This window comes from Panthera onca, chromosome E2, assembly GCF_046562875.1.
Source record: "Panthera onca isolate mPanOnc1 chromosome E2, mPanOnc1 haplotype 2, whole genome shotgun sequence".
Classification (NCBI taxonomy): Eukaryota; Metazoa; Chordata; class Mammalia; order Carnivora; family Felidae; genus Panthera; species Panthera onca.
This window is the reverse complement of record NC_138353.1, coordinates 12,248,603-12,271,392: the sequence shown is the minus strand read 5'-3', so window position 1 is coordinate 12,271,392 and position 22,790 is coordinate 12,248,603. Positions and strand designations below refer to the sequence as shown.

Sequence of the window (22,790 nt, the reverse complement as noted above, 5' to 3'; positions counted from 1 at the left end):
CTTTGCATATTTATTAGTGGTTTTTCATTTGTGGTTACCATTAGGTTTGTATATGATCTCTTTTGCATATAGCAGTCTGTATTAAGTCGATGGCCTTTTATGTTTGAACCCATTCTTTTCTCTCCTCCCCACATTTTAGGTCTATGGTGTCATGTTTTACATCCTTTTCTTTTGTGAGCTCCTTTTTTTACCTTTATTTTACAGAAGTAGTCAATTTTTACTGCTTTTGTGTTCCTACCTTCTTACTGTCACTTTTGGTACTTCCTTTCCACTCAGAGAGTCCCCTTTAATGTTTCTTGCAGGGCTGGTTTAGTGCTCATGAACTTCTTTAGTGTTTGTCTGGAAACCTCCTTATCTCTCCTCCTGTCCTTTTTTTTTTTTTTCTTTTTAAAGAGCGAGAGAGAGTATGTGGATGGGGGAGGGACAGAAAGAGAGGGAGAGAGAGAATCTTAAGCAGGTTCAGTCCCCTGCGGTGGGCTCCACGACCCTGAGATCATGACCTGAACCAAAATCCAGAGTTGGACGCTCCACCGACTGAGCCACCTAGGTGTCCCTCTCCTTCTATTCTGAATGACAACCTTGCTAGATAGAATATTCTTGGCTGTAGGTTTTCTCCAGTCAGCATGTTGAATATAGAACGTCACTCCCTTCTGGCTTGGAAAGTTTTGTTTTGTTTTGTTTTCTTTTCTTTTCTTTTCTTTTTTCTTTTCTTTTCTCGTCTTTCTTTTCTTTTTTAAACTTTTAACATTTATTTATTTTTGAGACAGAGAGAGACAGAGCATGAACGAGGGAGGGGCAGAGAGAGAGGGAGACACAGAATCCGAAGTAGGCTCCAGGCTCCGAGCCGCCAGCACAGAGCCCGACGCGGGGCTCGAACTCACGGACCGTGAGATCATGACCTGAGCCGAAGTCAGACGCTCAACCGGCTGAGCCACCCAGGTGCCCCTCTTTTCTTTTTTTAAAGTTTATTTTGAGAGAGAGAAAGAGAGAGACAGAATCCGAAGCAGAGTCCACGAGGTCAGTGCAGAGCCCGACACGGGGCTTTGACCCACAAACTGTGAGATCATGACCTGAGCTGAGATCGAGAGTCAGATGCTTAACCAACTGAGCCACTCAGGTGCCCCGGGCTTGGAAAATTTCTGCTGAAAATCCCTTGATAGCCTTATGGGGTTTCCCTTGTTCATAACGGTCTTCTTTTGTCCTGCTGCTTAAAATTTTTTTTTTTAATTTTGTATGTTTTGCCATTTTAGTTACAACATGTCTTGGTATGGATCTGCTCTTGTTGATTTTGTTGGGCATTCTCTGTGCCTCCTGGTTCTGGATATCTGTTTCCTTCCCCAGATGAGGGAAGTTTTCAGCTATTATCTCTTCAAATAAATTTTCGGCCCCCTTTTCTCTTCTTCTGGAACGCCTATAATGCAAATGTTGCTAATGTGTGACGGAGTCGTAGAGTTCCCTAAGTGTATTCTTGTTTTGCATGATTCTTTTTTCTCTCTTTTGTTCAGCTTGATTGCTTTCCATTACTCTTTTAGGTCATTAATTCGTTGCTCTGCTTCTTCCAGCCTGCTCTTCCTTCCATTAAGCGTGTTTCTCATTTCATTCATTGAGCCCTTAATCTCCATGTTATTCTTTATCTCTGTGATAATGGTCTTACTGAAGTCTTTCACTCTTTTCTCAAGTCCAGTGAGTATCTATATGATCATTACTGTAAATTCTCTATTAGGCATGTTACTTGAATCTGTGTCACTTCTATTGCTGGCCATGGGCTTGTTCTGGTCTTTCGTTTGGAACAGATTCCTCCGTGTTCTCATTTTGTCTGAGTCTCTGCGCCTGTTTCTCGGTGTTAGGAAAGTCAGCTACGTCTCCTGTAGTTGATGGTTATGGGCTCACGAAGAAGAGGTCCTCCAGTTCCTGCAACGTAGTGTCCTCTGTTTTCCCAGGGCCTGGTGCTTCCGGAGTGTCTCCAGTGTGTGCTGTGTGCACTCTGCTTGGTTTAAGCAAGAGCTTAAATTTAAAGAGTGTCAGTGCTGCTCTGGTTCCTGCAGGTGGCTCTGTGTTTATGCTAAGGGGCGGGGGATGAAAATGGCACCTGCCAGCTTCTTTGTTCCGGGAGGGCCTCTCCGTGAATGCTGCCTCTCTGGAACACACTCCGAGATGAGCTAATAACCTCCCCACTGTGTGTGCCCCAGGCGCGCTTCAGATCGCTGTTGCCACGTTGTGTGTCTGTGGTCTGGTTCTGTGCTGCCTTCTCTCCGAGAGCAGTCCCGGTGTCTCCCGGCTGTCCCGAAGCCAAGCCTGCTGACCTTTAATACTCCAGGCTTTCAGGGCGCCTGGGTGGCTCAGTCAGTTAGGCGTCCGACTTTGGCTCAGGTCGTGATCTTGTGGTTCATGGGTCCGGGCCCCCGTGGGGCTCTGTGCTGACAGCTCAGAGCCTGCAGCCTGCTTCGGGTTCTGTGTCTCCCTCTGTCTGCCCCTCCCATGCTTACTCACCATCTCTGTGTGTGTGTTTCTCTGTATCAAAAGCAAATAAACACTGAAACGAAACAAAACAAAAAAAAACCCCACCAGGCTTTCAGCCTCGCTGGTTGCAAGAACTCACGAAATTCAGCTTCTCTTTCTTTCCAAGCCCACGGCTCTGGGGATTCATTGTCCCTGTGCGCTCCCCTGCGTGCCAGTCTGTCCCTCGCCTTCTGTGCAACTGTGGCTCCCCCTTCACCGCTGAGGCCATCATCTGTTTCTCTCCAAAACTGCATCTCCACACTTCCTAACGTCTTCAGCCGGGCTTCTCCTCCACCCTTAGTGGAGTTTGTGCTACCATTGTTCAGGTTGATTTCTGGGGTATTTACGATGGTTTCGTAGTTACCTAGTTGTGTTCGTGGGAGGAGGCGAGCTTAGGGTCCTCCTACTCCGCCCCCATCTCCCCCTCTCCAAGAAGGAGGTGATTCTTGACGTGGCTCTCCTAACAGTGCTCTCTGGCCCCAGCCACTTCCCCCTCGAGTCTCTCTGCTGAAAGAGTAATCTGTTTCCAACACAGAAGCAATCTTTTTACCCTCCCTTCCTCAAGGCCTTTGCTGCTTTCCTGCTGAAATGCAGATAAAACTGGGACGCACCTCACCAGAGTTTGTTTTTTTATGTTTACTTTTGAGAGACAGAGGCAGAGTGTGAGCAGGGGAGGGGCAGTGAGCGAGGGAGACCCAGAATCCGAAGCAGGCTCCAGGCTCTGAGCTGTCAGCACGGGGCTTGAACCCACAAACCGTGAGATCATGACCTGAGCCGAAGACAGACGTCTAACTGAGCCACCGAGGCGCCCCACATCACCATAATTTGAATCCTGCTTACCTGCTTATCTGTTGCTGCCTCTTGTTTGTATTCACTCCCATCATAACATATGTTCTCATGAGGTTTTCTAGCGATTCTGCTTCTTTTGGGCTAACAGAACTCCATCGTCCCCCACAGCTCAGCTAAAGCCATGTTTATGTAGGACCTGCTGTGTGGGCCGTGGGGCACCAGACCCTGTGCCCTACTCTGCCCTGTGGCAGTGTGTGATCACCAGACCGTGAGCCAGTTGGCACTGGGTAATTGTCTTCCTTTCAGGGAGGTTTCCCTGAGTGTTCAGTGAATTAATAAACTCAGTTCTTTAATGAAGAGTTTATAAATTAGCCTGTCTAATGCTTAACTATGTAGGCAGTGGGTTGGTGGTTCTGAATATTTTGATGGACACATTCTGTGGATTTTGTATCAGAAGTTCATGTAGGCACTGACTGTGAAGAGCAGACGTCACCTTCTAAGATGGCATTTAAGAAAATTCAGAGGCTCTTTTCCTTCCACAGATGACCTTGGTCTTGCAAATATCGTGAAAGAGCCGGAGGAAAGAGTTAGAAATAAAACCCCCACTCTCCAAATCCTCCCAACTGGGATCAGCCTCAAAATTTTACAACTCAAAAAAAAAAAAAAAAAAAAAAATCTTAGACCAATGAGTCTTGTCTTCCGTGTGCCTCCGCCTGTCTGCCTGGTGGCAGGTTCATTCGTCAAGACACTGACGCTGACTGCTGAGTGACTCCTGAGCAGTTTCTGTTACAAGCGCTGTTTCAGGTGCTTGAGCTGTAAAGCTGGGTAGGTGTTAATGACGAGGTTGATTTACCCATTATGTTCCTCTCCCCAATAGGTGATGGAAAGATCTCCCCACGGAGCCCTCTTAATGAACAGAAGTTGTTGGGCAAGCAGTCAGAACCAAGTGAATCACAAATCCCGAAAGGGTATTTCTTCCAAGATTAGGAAGTTTTCCACTGCCCTTTTCCATACTAGCGTTCTTGTATCTAAAGATGGAGCAGTCACTAATAGTAATTAATAAATTGTCCAGCAGTGAACCAGTAATAATCCTTTAACCTGAGTACTTTCAGCTTCCACCCTCCCCAGAATCAGAATCCTACCCTGAGAGCTACAAGGAGAACTTGAATTCAGGCCACCAGTGTGGTTGGGTGGGTCGTTCACTGCCGGGGGGGCTCTCGCCTGGAAGGGGAGTGGTCTCTGGAATCTAGCCCACACACTGCTCAGCAAACAGTGCTCAGCTGCATCCACCCTGAGGAAAGGGATGGGGGGGGAGGGGTCCTTGACGGTTCCATGTAAAGCGGCTATATGGGTAACCCGTATTGAATGTTTTAGCTGCAGACTCTGTTTCAAATTTTTTTTTTTTTTTTTAATTTTTTTTTTTTTAACATTTATTTATTTATTTATTTTTTTTTTTTTTAAATTTTTTTTTTCAACGTTTTTTATTTATTTTTGGGACAGAGAGAGACAGAGCATGAACGGGGGAGGGGCAGAGAGAGAGAGGGAGACACAGAATCGGAAACAGGCTCCAGGCTCCGAGCCATCAGCCCAGAGCCTGACGCGGGGCTCGAACTCACGGACCGCGAGATCGTGACCTGGCTGAAGTCGGACGCTTAACCGACTGCGCCACCCAGGCGCCCCAACATTTATTTATTTTTGAGACAGAGAGAGACAGAGCATGAACGGGGGAGGGTCAGAGAGAGAGGGAGACACAGAATCGGAAGCAGGCTCCAGGCTCTGAGCCATCAGCCCAGAGCCTGATGCGGGGCTTGAACTCACGGACCGCGAGATCGTGACCTGAGCCGAAGTCAGCCGCTCAACCGACTGAGCCACCCAGGCACCCCTCTGTTTCAAATGTTTGATGGATAGTCACGTAGGCTGAGTACCCTTCCCCTGAGGTTGGTAGTATTATTGTTGTCATTATCATTATTGTTTCCAATTTATAGATTGGAATTTGAGGCACAAAGTAGTAGCAAGTTGGGGATGCCACTGTTCCCGTCCTGGTCGTCTGATTCCAGAGCCTACGCCCTTCACGACTCTGTTCTCTTCTCCCTCAACTAGATCCTGTGGCTTCAGAGTCCTCCCCCTGTTTCTGTGTCTATCATCCCCAGCTCTCAGGCTCTCGTGTCCCTTTCTGTGAGACCTTAGAGTCCCGTCTGCTTGTTTTTGTCTTTACAAACCACAGAGGGACAAGACCTAGAATGCTGGTTCTGCGGTGAGAGCTGGATTCCGATTCCGCCCCTGCATCTTGACCTTACCAAGCCTCAGCTTCCTCGTCTGTTAAATAGGAGCGACTGTCCTCATCATCAGCGTTGATTGAGAACTTCCTAAAATGCCAGGTACAAAGCCAAGGGCATTGCGTGGATCTGCTTATTTATTCTCCCACAATACTCCTATGACTGAAATTCTGTTTTTATCTCCTTGTTAATAGCTGAGGATGGGCTCAGACGTGTAGGTGATTGGACCACAGTCACACGACTTGTACAAGAGTAGCTTCCTCACAGGTACGTGGGTGGCACCTCGGTGAAACTGCGCATACCAAGCACTCTGCCAGGTCCCTGACGTGTACTCGGCGCCTATGTAATGTCACACATTGCCATTTTTGTTGTTTCTAACCATTTTCTACGATTACTGTAGCTTGTGAGTTCGAATGACCTATTGATTGCCTAACTTACAGTTAAACGAATCTTGCAGGGTCATAGGCTTTTATTAATTTGTCTTCCATCTTCGTGATAGTTTATACATATATATGTGTGTGTGTATATATTTTAATTAATTTATTTATTTTAAGAGAGGGAGAACGTGAGCAGGGGAGGGGCAGAGAGAGAAGGAGAGAGAGAGAACCCCAAGCAGGCTCCAAGCGGTCAGCACAGAGCTCGACACGGGGCTCGAACCCGCGAACGTGAGCTCACAACCTGAGTCGAAACCAAGAATGGGACGCTTAACTGACTGAGCTGCACAGACGCCCCTTGATATGGAGTCCTTTTTAAGGCCCTACTGTGAAACAGAGTCAACTTTACAAGATCTCATATCTTTCAAAAAACAGTCGTCCATAAAAACAAAACAAAACAGTTGTCTGCATAGTCAAATTCACAGAGAGAAAGTAGAATAGTGGTGACCAAGGGTAGAGGGGAGGGGTGATGGGGAGCTGCTGTTTAATGGATACAGAGGTTTAGTGGAGGATGGTGAAAAAATTCTTGAGTTGGATGGTGGTGCTGGTTCACAACAAGAGGAATGCATGTAATGAACTGTACAGTACTTTAAAATGGTTGAAAATGGTAAATTTGGTGTTATGTATATTTTACACATGGAAAAAAGTCATCCACGTAGTCTTAAATATTATTGCAAAGACATCGTGTTAAGAATGACCGACCAAGACGGGCGCCTGGGTGGCTCAGTCAGTTGAGCATCCGACTTCGGCTCAGGTCATGATCTCGTGGTTTGTGGGTTCGAGCCCCACGTCGGGCTCTGTGCTGACAGTTCAGAGCCTGGAGCCTGCTTCGGAGTCTGTGTCTCTCTCTCTCTCTTTCTGCCCCTCCCCCACTCATGCTCTGTATCTCTGTCTCAGAAATAAATAAACATTAAACAAAAATTAAATCAATAAAAAAAGAATGACCGACCAAGAGAGAATACCATATTTCAGAGGTTACAGCTGGTTTTCATAGGACAGAACAACAGCCTCTAAAGACACCATTGATAGAAGCCATTTATGAGGACAGGTGTTTTTGTTTTGTTTTGTTTTTTTAAGTTTTTTTTTTTTTTTTTTAACGTTTATTTATTTTTGAGACAGAGAGAGACAAAACATGAACGGGGGAGGGTCAGAGAGAGGGAGACACAGAATCTGAAACAGGCTCCAGGCTCTGAGCTGTCAGCACAGAGCCCGACGCGGGGCTTGAACTCACGGACCGCAAGATCATGACCCGAGCCGAAGTCGGCCGCTTAACCGACTGAGCCACCCAGGCGCCCCGGTGTTTTTTTTTTTTTAATGTTTTTATTTATTTTTGAGAGAGATAGTGTGCGAGTGGGGGAGGGGCAGAGAGAGAGGGAGACACAGAATCTGAAGCACGCTCCAGGCTCTGAGCTGTCAGCACAGAGCCCAGTGCTGGGCTCGATCCCACAAACTGCAAGATCATGACCTGAGCCACAGTCAGACGCTTAACCGACTGACCCACCCAGGCGCTTTGGAGACAGGTTTTACGTTAGCGAATATTACCTGCTTTTCTGCAGCTACTAAGAAATAAGGTACTCTGAAAGGGTTCTGTGTGCTTTGTGCCTGCTGGTTTAATTCTTAAAACAGTCCTATGAGGTAGGCATTGTTAATCCCTCCATTTTTGCAGGTGAAGGAATTCAGGCACGGAGATATTAATAATTTGTCCAAGATTTCACAACTAATAAGTAGCAGTACCATGAGCCTAAAACATTTGGCCCCAGAGACTGCTCTCTTAACTTGACTGTCAATTTCCACCTTCCCTAGAATCAGATTCATACCCTGAGAGTGACAAGGAGAACTTACATTAGGACCACCGTGTGTGCTTAGGTGGTTGTCCATTGTGCAGGGGCTCTCGGCTGAGGGGGTGGGTGAGTGGTCTCTGGAACCCAACCCACGCTCTGCTCATCGAGCCCCCTGAGGAAACGGCGCTTTTGCAAGTTCATATAAAGCATGAAACCTAGGTAGTGATGTATGTTAGCCATATGGGTTAGCGACAGTCTTGGCCAGACTCTGATGGTTTTGTTTTCTCCTTCCTCTTCCCTTTTTTTGCCTTCTCAGGACTCAGCCCTTCCCTAGAAGTAGAAGGAGGACAAAATGACCAAGTTCAAGGTGAGTTGGGCTTCCTTTCTAGATTTGAAATTACTGTCTCATTTCTCAATGAATAGTTGCATCCTTGAAAACAATAGATTAATAGGCATTTCAAAACCTCTTCTGTGCCAGAGGATCACTACTTCTTACTTTAGTGTGGTTTAATTTTTTTTTTAATGTTATTTATTCTTGAGAGACAGCAAGCCAGGGAGGGGCAGAGAGAGAGAGAGAGACAGGATGCGAAGCAGGCTCCACGTTGTCAGTGCAGAGCCCAGCGTGGGACTCAAACTCACGAACTGCCAGATCATGATCTGAGCTCAAGTTGGATGTTTAACTGACTGAGCCACCCAAGAGCCGCTAATACAGTTTAATTTTTGTTACTTTATTTTATCTTTCATAATTTCACGAATAAAATAGAGGAGAAAAGTGAATAGCAGTGAAAAAAGCCTCCCTAATTTACTACTATTTTCCTTATAAAAACTGTTTCCATTTTCCCATGTCCTTTCCCTCATAGGCATCGGTAACTGTATATATATTTTTTTAATTATTATTTTTTTAACAATTATTTATTTATTTCTGAGACAGAGAGAGACAGAGCATGAACGGGGGAGGGTCAGAGAGAGAGGGAGACACAGAATCTGAAACAGGCTCCAGGCTCTGAGCTGTCAGCACAGAGCCTGACGCAGGGCTTGAACTCATGGACCGCGAGATCATGACCTGAGCCGAAGTTGGATGCTTAACCGACTGAGCCACCCAGGTGCCCTGGTAACTGTATATTTTTAATAGTTACATAAAAATTCTCAGATTATGCCTTTTCTAATTAATACAAATATATTTTCTACATTTTTTTAATTTTATTTTTTTTTTACATTTAGTTATTTTTGAGAGACAGAGAGAGACAGAGCACGAGTAGGGGAGGGGCAGACAAAGAGGGAGACACAGAATCCAAAGCAGTCTCCAGGCTCTGAGCTGTCAGCACAGAGCCTGATGTGGGACTCGAACCCACGAACTGCGAGATCATGACCTGAGCCAAAGTCTGATGCTTAACCGACTGAGCCACCCAGGTGCCCCTATTTCCTACATTTTTAATGGCTACATTATATTCCCTTATATTGATGTAGTCTGTGTGTATGTCTCATAACTTTTACCCCATTCACGGACATTCAGGTAGTTAAGAATTTTTACTATTTTATTTATTTTAATGTTTTATTTATTTTTGAGAGAGAGTGCAAGTCGGGGAGGGGCAGAGAGAGAGGGAGACAGGATCCCAAGCAGTGAGCAGTGACAGCAGTCAGCCTGATGTGGGGCTTGAACTCACGAACCGTCAGATCATGGCCTCAGCCAAAGTTGGATGCTCAACCGACTGAGCCACCCAGGCGCCCCCAGAATTTTTACTATTTCAAAGGACATTGTTATGATGAGCACCAGCTATTGTACAGAAGTGCCGAATCACTGTATCATACACCTGAGACTGATATTACACTGTATGTTAACTAACTGGGATTTAACAAAAATTTAAAAAAATGAAAACTAGGAAAGTAAAATTATAATAAATTCTGATTTTTGACATACTTAAAAAAGAACATTGTAGTAACAGTTGGCCTAACGTAAACCATTTTCCTCAAAAAGGAATTTTGAGGGGTTTGCCATTTTTTGTTCTTAATGTTTTTAGGAATGTAAATTGAAAAAGTACCTTTGATAGGCAAAATCCTCAGGGATATTGTATGTAGAATACTCAGATATGACAGTGCAACCAGGTATAACTGATGCTTTGCACAGAGAGAACATTCTTCCATATTTTCCCATAAGAAAGCTAGATACTTGGGGCGTCTGGGTAGCTCAGTCAGTTAAGCATCCAGCTTCAGCTCAGGTCATGATATTGCGGTTCACGAGTTCAAGCCCCACATCGGGCTCTGTGCTGACAGCTCAGAGCCTGGAGCCTGCTTCGGATTCTATGTCTCCCTCTCTTTCTACCACAACCCTGCTCACGCTCTGTCTCTCTGTTTCTCAAAAATAAATAAACATTAAAAAAAAATTTAAAAAAAAAGAAAGCTAGGTTCTTTCTCATCCATGTCTGAATCCTATCATGTACATGTTTTATTTACTGATTTATATTTTTTTATGTGGGTATTGATTGATTTTTATCAAAGTAATAATGTGCTTTTTTTTCCCCTCCCTCTTTTTTATTCTTTTCAGTTTTTTATTTAAATTTTAGTTAGAATAGTGTTGGTTTCAGAAGTAGAATTCAGTGATTCATCACTTACATACCACACCCAGTGCCTTTCCCAACAAGTGTCCTCCTGTACCCGTCACCCATCCAGCCCATCCCCCTCCCACCTCCCTCCATCAACTGTCAGTGTGTTCTCTATCATGAAGAGTCTTTTATGGTTTGTTTCTTCCTCTTTTTCCTTTTTTTCCCCCTCCCATATGTTCATCTGTTTTGTTTCTTAAATTCCACATATGAGTGAAATCATATGGTATTTGTCTTTCTGCTACTTACTTACTAGCATAACACCCTCTGGCTCCATCTGCGTCGTGGCAGATGGCAAGATGTCATTCTTTTTGATGGCTCAGTAGTATTCCATTAGAAGGTACTTAATTTTATAAAGTCCAATAGCACAGGGAGACATTCCAGATGCTTTTCTTACTGCGTTTAGCTTCCGACTGACCTTAAGAGGCAGTACTTTGTCTCCTCTGCATTTTACTTACAGAGACACAGGATTGTAGAATTTCAGAAAACTGTTTAAGTTCACACAGGAAAGCAAAGGTCTAACTGATCCAAAAAGACTCCGTGGATTTTTATTTGGTAAAGAGGGAGGCAGGGGCAAATAATTCTCCAGTCAGGGTCTTGGCCCTTCTACATGCACTTGGTTGCCCTATGCATGGAAGACAGCACAGATAATACTGCCTCTGCATGGTCACTCTTCAGAGGCTCCTTCTTTAGGATCTCTGATGCTCATTCAGGACGCTTGGATGTGCAGGGCTCCGGCGATGAACACACAATTCTCATATGAAAAGTTAAGACAGGGGGCGCCTGGGTGGCTCAGTCGGTTAATCGTCCAACTTTGGCTCAGGTCATGATCCCAAGACTTGTAACTTCAAACCCCGAGTCAGACTCTGTGCTGACAGCTCACAGCCCGGAGCCTGCTTCGGATTCTGTGTCTCCCTCTCTCTCTGCCCCTCCCCTGCTCTCATGCTGTCTTGCTGTCTCTCAAAAATAAATAGACATTAAAAATTAAAAAAAAAGAAAAGTTAAGACAGTACCGTACATCAGCAATTCTTGACCGTGGGTGATCTTTGCCCCCAGGCAGTGTCTGGAAACATTTCTGGTGTCACCACTTGAGGGAGGCTTCTGGCTCCCAGTGCGTAGAAGCCCGGGATGCTGGTAAACATCCTGCGGTGCGTGAGACAGGCCCCCGCCCCAACAACAAACATTATCTGGCCCAAAATGTGTGTCGTGTCAAGGTCGAGAAACCATGCAGTGCACGAAGCTATACAAGAACAATAGCAAAACGTGGGTGACAGTATTTAAATATGTTTAAAAAAAAAAAAAAGCTTCAAATCTCTAATAGAAATTTTGCAGTCATAAAGTAAAACTCTGGTTGGACTATGAGCAAAGAACATTAACTGGCAATGTACTGAAGCAAAAAATAAAAGATGGCCAGTAAATATATGAAAATACGATAGCTCGTTAATTACCGAATTAGTACCAAAAGAACAAGTTGCTTTTTACTGATCAAATTTCTTAGGACTCAGAAACACTGGTTATATTCAGTGTTGCGTATGATGTGGAGAATCAGGGATATTTATATTCTCTTGGGGGAAGCGTAAAATACAGAGAAAGTTGAAAAGAAAACCTGGCGTTGTACATAGTAGTTTTGAAGTGGCGTATTCTTCGGCACTGCAATTTTTACTCCTTGGAACTTATCCTAGGAAAAGAATTAGACGGGAGGCTAGTATTTATGGAGAAGGTTGTTCTTTTCAGTATTTATTTTGAAAAGAAAAGAATGCCAGGTAAGACAGTATGTATTATTTGAAATGTTTAATCAGATAGTAGTGAAAATCTGTGGTCTCTGAAAATTTGGAACCACTCTGTACCCACCCTTTCCAGTTTTCTCAGTGCTCTTCCTCTGAGTGGCCATCGGGCGCAAGATTGAGCTTATGTGTGCTTGATGTCGTAGGAGGCAGTGACGTTCAAGGACGTGGCTGTGGTCTTCACCGAGGAGGAGCTGGGGCTGCTTGACCCCGCCCAGAAGAAGCTGTATGGAGACGTGATGCTGGAGAACTTCCGGAACCTGCTCTCTCTGGGTGAGGACAGGTGCTCTGTGACTGAATGTCACCCCCTCTGTGTGGTTTATTTACCCTCCGATGTGTGGGGATTTGGAGCTCTTGACCTAGTTTCCAGTGTTCTAATCAGCATAAGACGGAGAGATGGCATTTTTCTGGTCATCCCCCCCCCCCGCCCCCAACAAAGTTTGTGTTTTGTACATGAGCCGTAAATTGACACCATGACTGCTGTATCCACATTTTTGACCTTTCTCCAATTGTGGTCATTTCCAATTAGTGGGTCATAACACACATTTAGGGTATTGTACCAGCATTTTTAAAGTTTATTTATTTATTTTGAGTGACAGAGCATGAGTGGGGGAGGGGCCAAGAGAGAGGGAGACAGAGAATCCCAAGCAGGCTTTGGGCTGTCACACAGAGCCTGATGCGGGGCTTGAACTCACGAACCATGAGATCATGACCTGAGCCAAAAACCAAGAGTCAGGCGCTTAATTGACTGAGCCACCCAGGCTCCCCTATACCAGGATTTTTAATGAAATACAATAGGGTAGGGCACCTGGGTGGCTCAGTCAGTTAAGCATCAGACTTTGGCTCAGGTCACGATCTCACAGTCTGTGGGTTCGAGCCCTGCGTCGGGCTCTGTGCTGACAGCTCGGGGCCTGGAGCCTGTTTCAGATTCTGTGTCTCCCTCTCTTTCTGCCCCTCCCCTGCTCGCACTCTGTCTCTTTCTCTCTCTCTCTCTCTCTCCAAAATAAGTAAACATTAAAAAAATTAAAAAGAAAAAAGAGCTACAATAGGGTAGAAAATGTCAGAGCCCTTGGCAATAACCACACATTGCAGCAGCAAAAACTACAGCCAGTTGCTGAAAATTGTGTGAGCAGTGGCGGAAAAAATCTGAAGCAAACAGACATTTTTTTACCCCAGTAGTTCACGCCTAGATCTACATACCCTGGATTTTTGCAATAAAATGTCCTCCTCTGATGCATCATAATTAACAGTTTGGAAAACACTAATTTTGGTGTCCTAAACATGGTGTGGTGAAAACGCCTGTGTTGTGATTTTGGCCTCTGCTGTATTAATTTAAAATGTTTGTCCTTGCCTTTCCACAGGGCACCAACCCTTCACACCAGATGCAGTACCCCAGTTCAAGAGGGGAGGAAGGCTTTGGATGATAAAGGCAGCAACCCAGAGCCACGGCTCCTCAGGTGAGAGCCATGCGGCTCGGTCTGTCACGTCTCTTGTCACCTCCCCAGCTCTGGAGCAGGTCGCGGTCGGTGCCTTGTCTCTGAATTTCTGCAGCAGTTTTTAGCACTCTCCCTCTCTCCTTTGCTCATTTACAGTTGTTCTCCACTGGAAGTGACTCTTTTTTATTTTTTATTGTAGAGAGAGCGAGAGCAGGGGAGAGGGGCAGACAGACAAGGAACCTTAAGCAGGCTCCACGCTCCACACACAGCCCGACACGGGGCTCCACCCCACGACCCTGGGATCATGACCTGAGCTGAAATCAAGAGTCAGGTGCTCAAGCGGACGGAGCCCCCCAGGAGCCCCTCGAAGTGATTCTTCTGCATGTTTGTCAGGTCTTGTCAGGCCTCTGCTTGAACCTCTGGTAGCTTCTTACCTGATTCAGAGCAGAATCTAAGTACTTACAGTGACTTCTGATGGCCCACCTGTCTGCTCCTTGCTCATCCTCCATCCCTCTGCAGACGTGACCTGTCGCTTTCCCCCATGCCTGTCTGTTCTGTCCAGTTTTGTCGCTCTGCTATGCTACCCGTGGCCCGGCCTTGTCACCCTCTACCTGTTCTTCCTTCTGTCATCCTCTACCTGTTCTTCCTTCTGTCATCCTCTTGGCCCCTCCCTTACCTCGCGTAAGTCCTTCTCAAATCCTAACTAACATCATAAGAAAGACGTTCCGTGAGCACTGTGTTCCTGACCCCTTCTTCTTCCCCCGTTCTCCTTTCCCTTACCCCGACTGATTTGGTGTCTAGGCATTGATCACCGCTTACCATATTAACATATATTTTTGCTTCGCTCACTCTGTTCTCACTAGAATGTAATTATCAGGAGAGAAGAAATTCTGTTGCCTTTATTGCTATATCCTCAGTGTGTAGGTCAGACTTGGCAGAGGACAGGTGTGCTATAAATATTTGTTGTGTGAATGAATGAGCTGATAATGGTTACATGGACTTTTCCCCATTAGTCGTGGACGTCCTTAAAGGGTGTTAAACAGAAATGTGTGGTGAAGGCATCGTCTAGAACAGCCCGTGATTATCGTGATTATCTAATCGAATGTAATTGATTAGGTCCTTTTAGATATGTGTAGATTTGTATCCATTAAACCATATCCGATGACAGCTTAACTTTGCACTTGTAACCACAGTGAATATCATTTCAGCTCTGTGGCTTTCCTGCAGGTTTTAGTAGTTAATCCTACTGTCTGAGTGAAGAACCACTTTTTAGAATGAAGAATCTGATAGCCAATTTGAGGCAGGTCTCCTATTAAGGAAAGTATCAGATATTAACTAGCTTTCACGTTAGTCTTTCCCTTCGTCGGTTTTCCTCATGGCAACCACCAACCTCATCCAAACAGTTAAAGAAAACAATGTCACCCACCACTATCCGTGTGTGTGTGTGTGTGTGTGTGTGTGTAGTTCTAACATGCATTTTATCCAGAGAAACCTTTACTTACAAAGCACTTTTAATATTTTACCATTCTGCTAATGCTTGTCATAAGCCACTAAATTAATTTCAGACTCACTGAGTCCAACCTGTAGCTTGTAAAACAGTGGTGTTGTCCATACAGGAACATGTTTCTGTATCCATCAGAGTGACAGCCTGCTTTCGGAGTCATTATTCCTGAGGCTCTAAATATTGACTCCTATATGAAGAAGGAAAAGTTTTACACACATAGGAAGAGATTACAAAAATTCAGAAGGGGGTGCCTCGGTGGCTCAGTCGGTTAAGCATCTGACTCCTGATGTTGGCTCAGGTCATGATCTCACCGTTTGTGAGTTCAAACCCCATGTCGGGTTCTGCACTGACAGTGTGGAGCCTGCTTGGGATTCTCTCTCCCTCTCTCTCTGCCCCTCCCCCTCGTGTGTGTGTGCTTGTGCCTTCTCTCTCTCAAAAATAGATAAGTAAACATTGAAAAAAATTTTTTCACAAGCAATCGATCCATAGGCCCCACAGCCAATTGTATGCCTTATGCTTTTTTTTTTTTTTCCTTCTTTCCTCTCAAGCGATTCTTGCCATGATTTTATGATCAATGTGATTTTATCATCAGCAACATTCACTTAGGTTAGCCCTGCCTCTGGTGAAGCCTTTCAGCTTCCCAGCAAAGTTGCTGCTTCCATTCCTGTTATGGGTAACTTCCTTGAAAAAGCTCTTTTACTTTTGTAACAGAGCTCAGACTCTCGCAAAGAAGTCAAACTGGGGCTTATTTGTGTGTTCAACATGTACTTACGGAACGCTGCCATCTGGGAGTGCTGATAAAGCAATGAATGATCTAAGTGCTCGTCCTGGTGGATATTGCATTCAGGTGGGAGAAGACATAAAACGATAAAGGGCATAGATAGTGCATCTGATGTAATACGTGCCACATAAAAACAACACAGGGTAAGGTGAATGCCGAGAAGATTGCTGGGGGTGTCAAGGGATAGGGAGAATTTCCTGCTGGATGCTGGATGGTGAAAGAGGCCTCACTGATGAGGTGTTATTTGAAGAGAGAGCTGAAAAGAAGTAGGTAGCAAGCTCTATAGTTTATTGACGGAACAGAGTCCCAAGGAGAACGTAGCTCTTCCTGACTGATCCTGACTTGGAGAATCCACGCCATGCCCTGCTCCTTCTCACAGGTTCTTGGTCTGTTCTAAAAGATGAGCATCTCAGGGGGACCTGGTGGCTCAGTCAGTTAAGTGTCCTACTTCAGCTCACGTCATGGTCTTATGGCTTGTGGGTTCGAGCCCCGCATCGGGCTGTGTGTTGACAGCCCAGAGCCTGGAGCCTGCTCGGATTCTGTGTGTGTGTCTCTCTCTCTCTCTGCCCCTCCTCTGCTCACGCTCTGTCTCTCTCTCTCTCTCAAAAAAATAAATAAACATTAAAAAAATTTTTTTAAATGAATAAAAATAAAAGATGAGCTTCTGATTTTCCACTCTTTTTTCCCCCCCGAGGTGATAGGAACTTTATTGCTATGAGGTTTTAGAATAATGTATGTTAGTACCGTAAACCTCTTCCCCAATTGCCGTCCTGAAGGACATTTTCCTGCTTATACTCTGAATTTCAGGCACTTGGGTGATAAGATCTGTTCTCCCAAACACCTGTCTTTCCAACCAACCCAGCACATCAAGGCTTCTAACATGGAATAAAGTCCAATGAAATAATTTGAAGCAAAGGTTTTCAGATGTGTTTTCAGCACATCTTCTGATCGTCTGTCTGTAAGGGTCCTGCTGGACATTTTGAGCATTTGGTCAGATGTGCATGCAGTAGGCAGAATTATGTGGAGACTATTTATTGGACACCTGGTTTAGCAAAAAAGAGAAAGCTTTTAGGTGGGTGCAGCTTCGTCTTTGGAAAGATTCCCTAGGAAGTGTTTTTCTTGATCTGCAATCACCAAATTTCTAACCTGTTTCTCACATATAAAACTTAGTATGATTCTAACTGGAATCATACTACATACTACATATCTCATTAACGTGTAGTGAATAGGAGCCTGGTGGACCACCTCTAGGTTTTCGATGATAAAAATGGCAGGGTGTCACAGACTTTGAATCTGGGGTTCTCTCTTGTCCAGCAAGAGAGCGGACGCAGACTTGAATATGAGAGAGGCTAATGTCCGGGAGGAGACAAGCGTCCCGAGTAAGGGTCCTTGTTTTGTATCTATTAGGATCGGAAGGCTTACAAGTGTGATGGACATGCAGAAAGCGACAGTGAAACAGTGAACATTAACTCGTGTGTGAGAGAAAGGGAGTTTCAAAGGTATGAAGTGTTAGGGGTTGGGGTTAAGACAAATCAGAGTCCTGGTGCCGAGCAGACAGCCATTTACTGCAGGCACCAGGCACCGTGTCTGTTTATCTTAAATTTCTAGGGGCCAAGATAAATAGAGCATGCTACCTCAGGGCTAACAAGGCATTTTTCTCACCAGTTAGCTCTGGGCACTTCCACCTGGTGGCGGCTTTCCACTCTATGCTTTGTTTTACTTCATGATAAATCCTGGGCACTTTTGCCCTGCTGTGGCGGCTTTCTGCCTCTAACTGTTCCTCTACCTGTTTGTAGACGTTTGCATCCTTTGGAAGCGGCTTTCCGCTCTACGCTTTGTTCTGTGCTTGGCTTTTTCACCCTGTGGCAGCTTTCCACCTCAACCTTGTTAACCCATTGATGCAAGCTCCGGGAATTCTTAAACTTATTCCCTACAGTGTGGCGCCTGGGTGGCTCAGTCAGTTAAGTGTCCCACTTTGGCTCAGGTCATGATCTCATGGTTCATGAGTTTGAGCCCCGCATGGGGCTCACTGCTCTCAGCACAGAGACTGCTTGGGATCCTCTGTCCTCCTCCCACCCCTTCTCTGCTCCCGCTCTCTCTCAAAAATGAATAAACATTTTTTAAAAACGGTACCTTCTCCTGGTTCATGTTAAGCCTTCAGGTGTGGGCCTTAAGTTTATAACCTTGGTACCTCTGACCAAAGCATTTAATGTGCCCCATCTCTAAATTCTCTTTATCCTTTTAGGAGACAGGAATCTAAATGATGCGGAGACTCTTCAGGAAATTGGATTAAAGTACCTGCCACATGAAGAGCTTTTCTGCTCGCAGATCTGGCAACAGGTTACAAAGGAGTTAATCCAGAGCCAAGACGCCATGGTAAATATTCAAGGAACTGGCTCTCAGCTGGAAAAACAGGGTGATGCACTCTATAAAGATGGGGAGTTTGGTAAAGGCTTTAATCAGACTTCGTGTCTTCAAATTCACCACAGAGACCACACAGGAGGAAACCCCTATAAGGAGGGAGAGTGTGAGAATGGTTTCATTGAGCACTCTCATCCTCAGACTCACCAGACAGCCCATGTGGGAGAGAAGCCCTATAAATGTGAAAAATGTGGAAACACCTTCCGCCGACTTTCAAGCCTTGAAGCCCATCAGAGAGTCCACAGCGGGGAGAAATCGTACAAACACGATACGTCGTGTAAGGGTCTCAGACGGAGGTCACGTCTTCGCCATCCGCAGAGAGCCCCCCCTGGAGAGAATCCACACAAGTACGAGGAGTGTGGGAGGAGCGTCCGGAGAAGCTCCCAGTGTCAAGCTCCTCTGGTAGTCCGCACGTTGGAGAAACCTTATAAATGTGAGGAGTGCGGGCAGAGCTTCAGCCAGGGCTCGTATCTTCGAGCCCACCAGAGAGTCCACGTGGGAAAGAAACCCTATAGATGTGAAGAGTGCGGGAAGGGCTTCAGTTGGCGTTCGCGACTGCAGGCTCACCAGCGAATCCACACAGGAGAGAAACCATACAAATGCGAGGCCTGTGGCAAGGGCTTTAGTTACAGCTCACACCTTAACATCCATTGTCGAATCCACACGGGAGAGAAACCCTATAAATGTGAAGAGTGTGGGAAAGGCTTCAGTGTGGGCTCACACCTTCAGGCCCATCAGGTCAGCCACACTGGAGAGAAACCTTACAAATGCGAGGAGTGTGGGAAGGGCTTCTGTCGGGCCTCAAATCTTCTGGACCATCAGAGAGGCCACACTGGTGAGAAACCGTATCAGTGTGATGCCTGTGGAAAGGGCTTCAGTCGTAGCTCGGATTTTAACATTCACTTTAGAGTCCATACGGGAGAGAAACCCTATAAGTGTGAGGAGTGTGGGAAAGGCTTCAGTCAGGCCTCAAATCTTCTGGCCCATCAAAGAGGCCACACTGGAGAGAAACCATACAAGTGTGGTACATGTGGGAAGGGCTTCAGCCGGAGTTCAGATCTTAACGTTCATTGTAGAATCCACACGGGAGAGAAACCCTATAAATGTGAGAAGTGTGGTAAGGCCTTCAGTCAGTTCTCGAGTCTCCAGGTGCACCAGAGAGTCCACACTGGAGAGAAACCGTATCAGTGTGCGGAGTGTGGGAAGGGCTTCAGCGTGGGTTCGCAGCTCCAAGCCCATCAGAGGTGCCACACTGGAGAGAAGCCGTACCAATGTGAGGAGTGCGGGAAAGGATTCTGTCGGGCCTCGAATTTTCTGGCTCATCGTGGCGTCCACACGGGAGAGAAACCGTACCGGTGTGACGTGTGCGGTAAGCGCTTCAGACAGAGATCCTATCTTCAAGCCCACCAGAGGGTCCACACCGGGGAGAAACCATACAAGTGCGAGGAGTGCGGGAAGGTCTTCAGTTGGAGCTCATACCTTCAAGCCCATCAGAGAGTCCACACTGGGGAGAAACCATACAAGTGTGAGGAGTGCGGGAAGGGGTTCAGTTGGAGCTCAAGCCTTATAATTCATCAGCGAGTGCATGCTGACGATGAGGGTGATAAAGACTTTCCCACCTCGGAGGATTCACGCAGGAAGGAAGCTCCAGAAAAGCGATAATGTTCTAATACCTCCAATGGGTGCTGAAACAATCCCGTTACCAGACCTGTCATAGGAGACAAAACATTTGTTGAAAGAGAGTCAGTATTTCAGCCGGAGCTCCACGTGTCCCAGTGGTTGGGCGACCACATAGCAGAGAAGCCTCATGAGAGCGGAGACTTACGTAAGGGCTTCATTTAGAACGTTGACACGTCGCAGATGTGCCACAGAAGAGAGGCTTAGGAGGGATGAGTCCGTCTTCCGCTAGAATATAAGCTCCAGGAGAGTAGAGCTGCGTCGGCTGCCAAATCTATTCAGCCTTTCAGTGCCTCACACGTTGTAGGTGTTCGGTAACGTTCAATCAGTGTAGGGAGAAGAGTCATCGTTGAGATTTTTTTCTTCGGTTCGTCTCGCAAAATGTCTATGAGATGTACTTAGAAGAGGAAATCTGCAAGGCTTAGAGGACGTGTAAATTAGGCATGTGGGCTCATTTCCCCAACCCCACAGGTCCTGTGAACTGGTGTTTCTCAGCCTGTCGGGGGGTCCAAAAATCAATTCAGTGGGTTGTAACCAGCACTTACACGTGTGCGGATTCTTTATTGAGGTATAATTTGCATGCAGTAACATGCATAAATCTCAAGTTTACAGCTTCCTGAAGTTTTGCAAATGTATAACACTTGTGTAATCCTCACCCAAATTGATGTGTGCAGTATTTCTATTAAACCAGACTGTTTCCTTGTGTGCATTTCTAGTCATTCCCACCTCCGGTGGCGACAAGGATGATTTTTATACCTCACGTTGGTTGAGGCTGTTCTTGGACTTCCTGTGGCTTCAGTATGTACTCTTTTATGTCCGGATTCTTTGGATCAAACATGACCATCAAACATGAAAGCAAAGTTGAAAAAATTCAGTATCTATTCATGAGAAAAGTTCCTCAGGGAGATAAGAGCCATCTATGAAAATTCTACAAGTTAGCATTCTTTAAATTTTTTTTTTTTAATGTTTATTTATTTCTGAGACAGAGACAGAGCATGAGCAGGGGAGGGACAGAGAGAGAGGGAGACACAGACTCTGAAGCAGGATCCAGGCTCAGAGCTGTCGCACAGAGCCCAACGCGGGGTTCGAACCCACGAACCCTGAGATCACGACCTGAGCCGAAGTCAGACACTTCACCGACTGAGCCCCCCAGATGCCCCTACAAGTTAGCGTTCTTTTTAAAATTATTATTAAGGATTAATTTATAGGCAGTAAATTGGCTCTTTGGTGTAGGGTTCTTTGTTTTGGCAAATGATTACTATTGTATCACCGCCCCCACAGTCAAGACATTTAACAGTTCCGTGACCCCCTTGCCCTGAAATTCCTTTGTACTCTCGTGGTCAGCCCCTTCCCTATCACCCCTCCCTACCTTTGGCAACCCTCTACCTGCTCTCTGTATGCATAGTTTACTTTTTCTGGAATGTCCTAAAATGGAATCATTCAGACCGTAGTCTTTGGAGTCTGGCTTCTCCCACTTAATGCTTCCGAGATTCATCGATCTTGATGTGCGGATTGCTAGTCATTCCCCTTGTCGCTGAGTCGTGTTCTGTTACAGGGATGTACCACGTTTGGTTTATCCATTTATCACTTCAAGGATATTTGAGTTTCCAGTTGTTAGTGGTGATAAAGAAAACGGTGACTAGTGTTTGCATACAGGGCCGTGTATCAACACAAGTTTTCTTTGTCTTCGTAAATAACTTAAGAGGGGGGTTGTATGCATGTTCAACTGTATGGAAAAGCTCACGGCTCTAAAATGGATGTACCATTTTGTCTTCCCACCATCAGTGCGTATCAAAGTTTTGTTTTGTTTTCAGCATTTTGCTAGGTTCATAGTGGCATCTTTCTTTGGTTTTAATTTACATTTCCCGGGGCACCTGGGTGTCTTAGTCGGTTGGGCATCTGACTTCGGCTCGGGTCATGATCTCATGGTTTGTGGGTTCGAGCCTTGCGTTGGGCTCTGTGCTGACAGCTCAGAGCCTGGACCCTGTTTCCAATTCTGTGTCTCCCTCTCTCTGACCCTCCCCCGCTCACACTCACTCTCTCTCTCAAAAATAAATAAACAATAAAAAAATTTTTTTAATTTACATTTCCCTGATGACTATGTTAGGCATCTTTCATATCTGAATGTTTGCTATACATGTATCTTTTCTTTGGGGGACTGTTCTCGAATTTTGAAAGTTTGTATGTTCTGGATGTATGTCCTTCTGTGTTTTGCAAATGTTTTATCTCTGCGTGTGGTTTATGTTTTTATTCCATTATCAGTATTTTTTAAATTATTTTTTTAATGTTTATTTATTTTTGAGAGAGAGGAAGACAGTAAGTGACAGGGGAAGGGGCAGAGAGAGAGGGAGACACAGAATCCGAAGCAGGCTCCAGGCTCTGAGCTGTCAGCACAGAGCCTGATGTGGGGTTTAAACCCATGAACAGTGAGATCATGACCTGAGCCAAAAGTTGGACGCTTAACTGACTTAGCCACCCAGGCGCCCCCATTATCAGTATTTTTCACGAAGCAGGTGTTTTGTTTTTGATGAAGTTCAGTTTTCATCTTCCGTGGATTCTGCTTTTGGATTCAGATCTGAGAACTCTGCCTAATCCAAGGTCACAAAGATTTTTCTCCTTTTTTTTTCTTAAGTTTATTTATTTTGAGAGAGTGAGACACGTGTGTGCACGTGGGTGGGGGAGGGGCAGAGAGAGGGGAAGAGAGAATCCCACGCAGGCTCCATCTCATGAACCATGAGATCGTGACCTGAGCTGAGATCAAGAGTCTGGTATTTAACCAACTGAGCCACCCAGGTGCCCCTCTCCTCTTTT

At 45.5% G+C, this 22,790-nt stretch overlaps 1 protein-coding gene across 4 annotated transcripts in view; it reads left to right on the top strand.

Annotated features, from left to right (window-relative positions):
* LOC132690644 (uncharacterized) overlaps positions 1-20,682 on the top strand; it is a 31,495-nt gene extending 10,813 nt beyond the window's left edge. Inside the window, exons 2-8 of one of the 4 annotated variants that reach the window (XM_078438339.2) lie at positions 3,831-4,113; positions 5,513-5,666; positions 5,759-5,831; positions 8,096-8,146; positions 12,307-12,433; positions 13,522-13,617; positions 18,127-20,682. In XM_078438339.2, coding sequence (XP_078294465.1) covers positions 8,132-8,146; positions 12,307-12,433; positions 13,522-13,617; positions 18,127-19,964 — 2,076 coding nt within the window. In that variant the 5' untranslated portion in view covers positions 3,831-4,113; positions 5,513-5,666; positions 5,759-5,831; positions 8,096-8,131 and the 3' untranslated portion in view covers positions 19,965-20,682. The remainder of the gene's footprint in view (positions 1-3,830; positions 4,114-5,512; positions 5,667-5,758; positions 5,832-8,095; positions 8,147-12,306; positions 12,434-13,521; positions 13,618-18,126) is intronic. The other 3 variants (XM_078438338.2, XM_060651343.3, XM_078438340.2) reach the window with 3 other exon arrangements.
* Positions 20,683-22,790: the final 2,108 nt, after the last annotated feature.